Raw genomic sequence first — 9,317 nt, 5'->3', positions numbered from 1 at the left:
AAAACTCCTATATAAATAAATAAGGGAAGGATGCCACTGTTGCTATACAGAGCGAGAGGCTTAGTGGTCTCCTGAAATCCTATTGGCCGGCCTGTTGCCATGTGCTCAGGAGTCAGCAGAGATGCTGCTAACAAATCAAGGAAATGTTCTAATATTAGACTGTATGTATCTAGGCAGCGGGAGCCCCTGACCTCTCAACTCAGCCAGCGTTACGTTCCACTTCACAGATCAGCATAATGAAAGAAGTGGTGTGGAAGTAACTGGTTAAAAAAGATGTTACGGCACCATAGACAAAACAGCAGACACAGTCCCCCACCAACTCCCTCCATCAGATCCCAGTCAGAACAGTTACAAACGGAGAGACGAGAGGAAACGAGTCATCTTCTGTTGATATTGCTAAAATGATGATATTTATGAAATACAGCTTTAGGTTGTGATTGCACTGTATTTTTGCTCTCTGGACAAATTAAAGAACATACAGTTTGTTAAATATCTTGTTATTTAGGTGAATTTATTTCTCTATTTCTAGTGATCTTATACTTACAGGTTCTGCTGTAATAAATTAGGTCCTTGCAGCAAAACATTTACAAATTATAACTGAGCAAAGATAAAAGACATTTGTTTTTAATGGATGCTGCCTATAATTAATTTGCTGGTGTATGCTTTTTTTACCCTATACCTTGCATTTGTTATATATTTTAAGAAAAAATATCCATCATACATTATTATCTTTGGTATTAATAAGCTGTTTTATACCGTCGGTATCGCTAATTCTTCTGATAAACTAATAACATGGCTTTAAGAGGATCCCTAAAAGTGATATTATTGAGCCCAGGAAAAAAATGCCATTATTGTAATTGCCATGTTAACTTCCTTCATGTAATGCAAGGAGTTCCTAAATATCTACACGTAGTTCATCAATGCAGGTTAGATGGGTTCATGCTGTATCTTACCTCTTTTTTTCCATAAATGTAAACAGAAGTTTTTTTTCTTCTGTTCAAACGTTAAGAGAAAATATTCTGAAATCACAAAAATATCATAAAAATGATACTTTTGCATAATGTTGAAAGCTCCATCCTCATTTATAACCTATTTTGGCTCTTGACCATTTTAAAACGATATTTGCAGCAGGGGAAACTAGGGAATGAAATAAATTGAATTTTCCACCTTAATTAGCTCAAAAGATCCTCTCATCTCTGTCCAGGATGGATCTTGCAGTTCAGTTTGTAATGGCAGTATACATTACCTTACATGAGTTATGTTTTACTTGTTAAGAGATTATACTTCTCATCTACATTTAAAACAGATCGTGTCTTTGGTAATCTCATAATTACTGATTTTGTTTACAGATGATTTGATTGTGTGCAGTGCTTGTCTCAAACAGCTGTGGAGTAAATGCCCCCAATATGTTGGTGACTACGGAATCACATTTAATGGCATGATAACTAGATGTAAAGAGGTTAGACATATTGTGTCTCTCCAATTCTTCTTAGCAAGCATGTGAATACATTAAACGTGTGTCTTTCAGTTGCATGATATGATGCCATGGTGTGCACCAACATTGTATTGTACCAGTCCGTCAGGCAGGGATAAGAAACGGCTTGTATAAATGTGCAGATTGAATACGATAGAGAATAAATGCACTGATGAATCCCTCCAAAAACCTGCATGCTTTACCTTTTAAAGGTGAGGTGACCGGGGCATTTTAAAAATGGATGTTTTGGTTTTATTTGTTGATGTCTCTGTTTTGATGTGATTTGTGTTGATATGATTTTTCAGTGATTCTTGGGATAGTAATTTAGATTTAGTGATTGGTTGCTTAACTGTGTCAACACTTATTAAACTATGATCCTTTGCAAAAACAAAAACCTGTAAGATCTCAGTGCAGTTCATAGGATTATATTTATTTCTACCACTGCTATCATTGGATGAAGAGCATGAAAAACCATCTAGAATAACAAAAACATCGTTCTCTTTAAACATAAAGAATAAGGATTAGCAAATAAGAATAGCTTTATGTATATTTTAAATGTAAATTTGCATTGGAAAGCCATTACACTTTGCAAAATCTTTGGATTCCACAATTAGGGGCTGTTCACATGTTGTGTTTAAACATGCGTAGAAAACGCCAGTCTTGCCGCTTTCACCCTTTTATCCAGGGTGCTTGGGAGGTTGTGCTCCCGTCGCGCCTGCTATTACTAAGCAACCAAAATATCTGCATTGACGAATATGATGATTTTTGAGGTAATTTCACAGTAAGCCTCATTTAAAAAATGGATTTGAGGGCACAAAAAATGCAGCATGCGAACAGCCCCTTATGGAAAATGTAACGGCAATGTTGGAAAGTGAATTAGGTGTGTATACATCTGCTGGGTAAATAAAGAAAAGATCAGATAAGATAATCCTTTATTGGTGCCGCAGTGGGGAAATTTACAGGATTACAGGGAAAGTGTCCCCCTGAGTGCAAGGTTTGTATGGTTCTTCTGTTTCAGCTCATATGAGACCATATGATGATGACAGAGAGGTGCCGGTAATGTGTATCTTGATTTATTGCAGAGAGTCTCCCTTACAGGTGCAGCAGTGCGTTTAGAAGAAATAACAGCAACGGACAAGGACAGCAAAGCTGGACAGATAAAGGTAAAGAATACACAGGATTGTTATGTTCATAAGTACCAGCAATAATATAAGAAATAATACATCTATATACTAGCCAAGTGTTCTGGAAGTTGTAAACAAAAATTATAGTGCAAAGAAATAAAAACTGAATGGATGTAAATAGACTGGATGATTATGTACAGTCTGTACGTGTAAATATGTCTCTATACCGTATATAGTGTGTAGGATTTATATTGATAGTGACATGAAACCTACATATTAATAACAAATTGTGCGTAAAATTCTAATCTATGAAGGCAGCAGTGGATATTTTGCTGTTACAGGGTTATTGACAGTATATGACTGTTAAGTGTTCATCAGAGTGGGAAGAAACTGTTCTTATGTTTGGTTGCTCTGGCTAACGGTGTTCTGTAGCGCCTCCCAGAGGGTAGAAGTTGGAACAGGTTGTGTCCCGGGTGTGAAGGATCTGCAGTGATGCTTGCTGACTCTGGAGGTGTATAAGTCCTGGTTGGAGGGCACAGACCTGTTTGCCCAGTAGGAAAACCACAGGGGGTCTAGCAAGGGTGCTGTGATGTTCTTCAGGACAACACCAGTCTCTCAAAGGATATCGTGAACACAGACGTCAGAGTAACGTAAAATTGTCTAGTAGTAGTAAATGTACAGTTTAACCCTCAAGTGTGCATCAATTTCCACCCTGGAGGCAAAACAAAGTGCCTCCCGACCACGGTCTGGAAGCTGTAGCAGGAACGGTTAACACAGGCTTTGTGTTTCCGTGTTGCATATTAACTTTTGAAAATATAATCCAGCCTCTTTCCACATTAATTAACCGTCTTAAACCAATTTGTTTTTGTTACATTAGTCTGCATACACAACAGTTTTAGAAGCTATTTAAAATAATTCCATGTGCAGCAGAGCAAGAGGTGAAACATTGTTTCAGCAAACTATTTGAAGAAGAATTGACACTCATATCATCATTTCTATGAGCAGCCATTGAAATGAACAACATGGATTTAGTTAAAAAGCCAAACCCAGCAGCAAAAATTAAACACAAACGGACAATCATATAATTAATTGCATTTATTTTTGACAATTAATTGACAAATAGAATTCATGATTGTGACAGCCCTACTTGTATGTGACAGTCAAACAGGATAAGTATATACAAAAATATTACCTCGAGCAGGGTCACAATTAACGGCATGAAAGACAGTAATTCACTGAAAGTAAAACTGGCAGAGACGAGTTTGATTTATCATAATAGCACCATCGATTATATCTAAATGTTTTCAACTCACACACATGACATCGGCATACTGAGAACTAGTTTGAATAAGAACAGAGTTGGAGCAGTAGTTTAGACTTCATCAACTGGCCCAGTCTGAACTTCTTTTATCCGACGGATGAAGAACATTTCACTTCCTCATTGTGAGGCTAAGGAACTCCTTCCTGGCCGTGGGATCATCATGAAATCTTCCCAGCATGACACTTGTAACAGTGCTGGCGTTCATCTTCTGCACACCTCTCATCACCATGCACATGTGGCTGAAATACACAAAGGAAGATGTTTAAATTACCGTGTAGTGATGATTTGTACAGAATCAATGCGATATCAGAAATGAGAGTTAAGCCTCGAGAAAGTAAAATACACTGATCGGTTCATCCAAAAGAGATTAAGATCTAATTGTAATCTAATATGGATGACACAAAAGCTAAACACTCACACAGCCTCAATCACCACTGCTACTCCAGCGGGCTCCAACGCCTCAGAGATGGCTGAAGCAATCTGTTTGGTTAGACGCTCCTGAACTGCAGAGAAAGTAACGCATCAGATGTCGCACACAAACGCAAAAAAAGACGAATAACATTATGAAGGAAAGTATGTGTAAATAGTATTACGGCAGTTCATTTTACCTTGAAGCCGCCTGCTGTAGATCTCAACAATTCTGGAAAAAAGGAGAGTGTAAGAGATGTTGGTATTTTAGTGTGTGTGTGTGTGTGTGTGTGTGTGTGTGTGTGTGTGTGTGTGTGTGTGTGTGTGTGTGTGTGTGTGTGTGTGTGTGTGTGTGTGTGTGTGTGTGTGTTTTGATCACCTACCTAGCAAGCTTACTGAGGCCAACCACTTTCTTGTTTGGAAGGTATGCGATGTGAGCCTGGAATATTTAAACAAAGTATTGTCTATGTATAAGATGTGCAATATGTATTAAAGTACCCTCCATAATACATATAAGGTCAGAACAACAAGCTAGTACTTTTCTATTCAATATCAATATCTGTTTTGATTTATCTAATATATATATATATTTTGCGGACACTTCATTCTGACCTTGCCAAAGAAGGGCACCAGGTGATGTTCACAGAGAGAGAACAGCTCGATATCCTTGACGATCACTATCTCTTCGTGGTTTTCATCAAAGATTGCATCATTCAAGACATCTGTGGATTAGATGTTAGCTTCACATTCAGTATTCGTATTAGCGCTACTGAAAGTTTTGTTTTCAACAAGATAAAGAAAAGAAATCCATCCTCACCCTGAGTAGTTTCTTTGTAGCCTTTGGTGAGGAACTGCATGGCTTTGGCTGCACGTAGTGGTGTACGTAGAAGTCCCTCCCGGTCGACGTCCTCTCCAAGCTCGCTCAGGATGGTGGTATAAGCCTTCTCTATGTGAGACAGCTTTTTTGCATCTACAGTGTCCTTGAAGTCCTTCTTTTCTCTGCACAAACTATTACGTTTGCATGTGTTCAGGTTCCTGTCAACTCCTCCGTTCATCTCTGAAGCATTTTGATACTCCATTCTGCCTCTTACCTCTACTTTCAGTGAACGATACTGCAGGATACAATGTAATAGGCCAAGTGGTACACTGTTTGCTCTGTGGCCTCAGAAAGCACGTCCCCTGTTCTTTATACCCTGATGTGGGGCCTTCAGGCTACGGCATCACTGAAGCCTCAAGACACCATGCAGAAAATATGTGAAAAATTTCAAATTTGAGCTCTTGAGTAGGCTTAAACTCTCCTCACTGATGTGGAATAAAACCACCACAGAAATCAATTTCATATTCCCTTGCATTGAATTCCTCAGAACAGCATTTGACTGATCCTGTGATTTGAGTTGAAATACATCCCATGCTTTGATTTGAGGTCACAGAAGACGTCCTGAGTTCTTGGAACACCTCACATGCAAGCCTCAACATGCTTTTGAAGCCGTTGAGCAGTGAAGTGAAGTTGAATGAGATTCAGCAGATGGCTAACGTATTGCCCTGGACTATATCCTGGATTAATTAAGCATTGTACAAACGTGGTGGCCAGAAATGTACATTTATTGGACATAATAGGATTAGGAATAAGGATCGAAACACGAAAGTAAGTCAAACGGCAGGTTTATTTTTCAATTGAAAAATGTCCCACTCAGCATGTATCTAGGTCACAATTCTTAAAGAACATAATATAAAACAGAATAAATGACTAAAGAATAGAAAATAAAATAAGGATATTTATCAAAAATGTTTTACTTTGCTAAAAAATGACTATCAGCCAATATAATGTCTGAGATTTCAATCTCGGTCTTTTATATCAAATATCTCCTCGCTATCGACAATATTAAATGGCATTTTCACTCACATAAACGGTAATACACTTTGTCTCAAATAAGAAATTTGGGCTTGTTTCCATCGATTGGCGAGGAGCAAATGGAATCATCTCCAGCTTAGTTTGGTCAGATATTGGCGCTGTGGGCTTGTATGGCTGTAATCTGCCAGTAAACAGAGTAGAAGAAGAAATGGAGGTTACAAACCTCGACCTGATCAGTCATGTGCGTTCATTCTCCCAGAAAGCCCTTTCCACCAGAAAAGTTCATGACCAAGATCATGGTTTGGGTTCAAACTAACCTTTTCCAGCTGAAGGCAAACTTCTCCCACGAGTTAAATGTTCGCTTCATCAGAATTTATTCGGCAAAGCGTTTCCATTTAATGCATCAACTTGTTTTCAACAAGCACCACCTCAAGTGAGCATAACATCCTTTTTCTTGCAATTGGTGACGGGGTTTTTCTGTTTGCATACAGCAATTTCAATGCTATACTCCAAAATAAAGCTAATGTGAAGCCGGTGAATTTGCATTGGCCACTGAAAATACATTCATATTTTATAGTATGCTCCACAAAATACTGAGTAGTTTCGAAGTAGAAATGCACGTTTTTAAAGATTATTATTTAAGGTCATCACAATTTTATTTTGTGATCTATTGTCAACTTTTGTTCAAGATTTTATTGATACCAATTCCATTCTCCTTTATGCTTATCGGTCCGATTCTTTATCAAAAAAAGTAGACTTGTACTGGTTGTCTGCGTAATCGCCATCGCGTCAACCATCGCATTTATTAACTCTGCCTAATAACATTTCAAAATGTTGGAAAAAATTACAATGCTTCTTTTCTTAAAAGGAAATAACTTGGAAAAAAAATATAAAACCGAATAATGATAAAAGAATAATAAACAGTTCAACTTCTTTTAGAAACTGATGCAAAAGACACAGGACGCCACAGTCTAGGTCAGGGGTCACTAATGTGCAGACCGCGGTCCGGGTCTGGACCCAGACGCCGGTGTATCTGGACCCAGACCTATAACCGATAGATAATTAAGAATTAATACATTTTAACGGAGCGCTAATTTGAAATATTATGATATTATTCAATTGAACTTTCATTATTTGATTGACAGTCAGTAGTTGACTACTACAGACGTTGATACAACTGTTGGCTACTTCAGTATATATGGGACTAAATCATAGCGCAAGTTAGACATTATTGTGATGTTCCGGACCTTTGCATGAGGAAATTCTCTCTAACTGGACCTCGCTGAATTTGAATTAAATAACCCTGGTCGAGGTGATTAATGAATCAAAAGGGAATAAGCTAATTAATATAAGATTCTCCCCTTCCTCTCATCCATGACTACCTTTTGTTGAAAGAGCATAGACGCAGAGTTTGACGTCAGATGCATTAGTTTTTTGCAACGCAGATAATCTGACAATTAGGAACAAGTTCTCAATTCCCATTTCTATTCAGAACATAAGGTCACAGAACTCAGACAGCACTTTGTTATATTGTGTCTTTATGTTGTGACTGAAAAGATTATCAATTTGACATACTTGTTTTCCACATATTTTTATGGTTTTGCATTAGGCATGTTCCTCTTTTTGCTTCCAAGAATTTGAAAATGGATCACAAACACCGCGGTAAAGGTATCTGCTTGGCTACATTTGGAGTTATGTTGAGATTCAAATTATTATTTTTTTTTAAAGACAAAAAATAAATATAAACCTCTGTCATGATCAAAACAAATAAAGATAGACGGATAAATAGTCCCAGGGACTTACACACTTGCACATATTTCAGGTTAAAGTATGTAATTGAGCAAATGTAATTATTATTCCAATAATGGAATTTCAGCCAAAAATGAAATCCGAAGGTGCAGAGCTTTGGCTCCCTCCTTATCCACACTTTGTTTGTTTTACACAATCATACAGAGCTTGTTGATGCAAATAGTAAACTGTTGTGAACAAGCTTTAGTTTGAGTCTTGTAGTCCTGGTGGCAGAGACCAACCAGCCTCTCCTGCGTACCGGCTGTGCCTCACATCAGCAGCAGAGGGAGGTGGAGAGGAGCAATGATGATGTCACAGGACTGTTAGCCAGTTGCATGTCTTACGCATTAAAAATCGAAATGTTTACCTTAAAAGCAGTTGTTTGATTCTCAGATTTTGAATTATGATGTGAAAATATGTTGTCTCTGCCATTTCTCCTTAACTGTAGCCTAGTGAGAAAGTTGCCAAGTTGGCAACACTGTGTGCGTGTGCGTGTGTGTGTGTGTGTGTGTGTGTGTGTGTGTGTGTGTGTGTGTGTGTGTGTGTGTGTGTGTGTGTGTGTGTGTGTGTGTGTGTGTGTGTGTGTGTGTGTGTGTGTGTGTGTGTGTGTGTGTGTGCGCGCGTGTGTGAATGTCCGTATCCCAGACACACACATTGTGTGGGATATTCCAGACACAATGTTGCAAGATAGTTGAATACTAAAGAAACAATTGGATAAAGCACATCAAATAACAACAATAATGATAATAATAAATCACAACCAAGAGAATATGTATGATAATATATATGATTATAACAATAATAATAGCGATTACGTATCACTGGATGGGCAACCCTGGGCCCCATGGGTTCGCCCGTAATTCCAGGTCTGGTAATCAGCTACAATAAACACATAATAAATGATTGGCCCTGAAATTCCATATTGGTGCATTGCTAAAAAGTTACCCTTTTGAGTCCATGTCACACTTGAGCGTTTTTAATCAACACAAGACCGACCTTCACCCGGCTGACTGTCTTGTGCTTTAGAAGAATGTTCGTATCTACCACATCTTGCGATACATAATGAACCTGGCACATCAGACGGGGCCAAAACCAAATGTATTAACAATCACGAACAGAGTGGTTACTGTAGTTTTACGATTTATTTTTGTCGTCTTCTATACTTTATACCTCTGTTTCACTATGGAATCATTATTGAAAAAGAATTATTGCTAAAATAGTGTTGGTCTGACAGAGTTTATACCTGATGGAAAATCATACTCCATCTGTCTTCGTGTGCAGATTTATGGTGTGTTCATGTCACGTCTCTATCGAGACATGAGGTAAGACTTTCCTTGCTGAGCTGCTGTT

At 38.1% G+C, this 9,317-nt stretch overlaps 1 protein-coding gene across 1 annotated transcript; it reads right to left on the bottom strand.

Annotated features, from left to right (window-relative positions):
- Positions 1-4,028: 4,028 nt before the first annotated feature.
- LOC142947005 (GTP cyclohydrolase 1 2-like) lies at positions 4,029-5,406 on the bottom strand. Its single transcript, XM_076088647.1, has 6 exons — positions 5,145-5,406; positions 4,940-5,049; positions 4,711-4,766; positions 4,528-4,559; positions 4,338-4,422; positions 4,029-4,158 (listed from the first exon to the last, which is right to left on the bottom strand). Exons 1-6 carry the CDS (start codon positions 5,404-5,406, stop codon positions 4,029-4,031), a joined length of 675 nt encoding a protein of 224 aa, XP_075944762.1.
- Between the last annotated feature and the right edge of the window lie 3,911 nt (positions 5,407-9,317).

Source organism: Anarhichas minor, unplaced genomic scaffold (genome assembly GCF_050575085.1).
Source record: "Anarhichas minor isolate MPS153535 unplaced genomic scaffold, ASM5057508v1 ptg000010l, whole genome shotgun sequence".
In the NCBI taxonomy this organism is placed as follows: Eukaryota; Metazoa; Chordata; class Actinopteri; order Perciformes; family Anarhichadidae; genus Anarhichas; species Anarhichas minor.
This window is presented reverse-complemented; position numbering and strand designations above follow the sequence as displayed.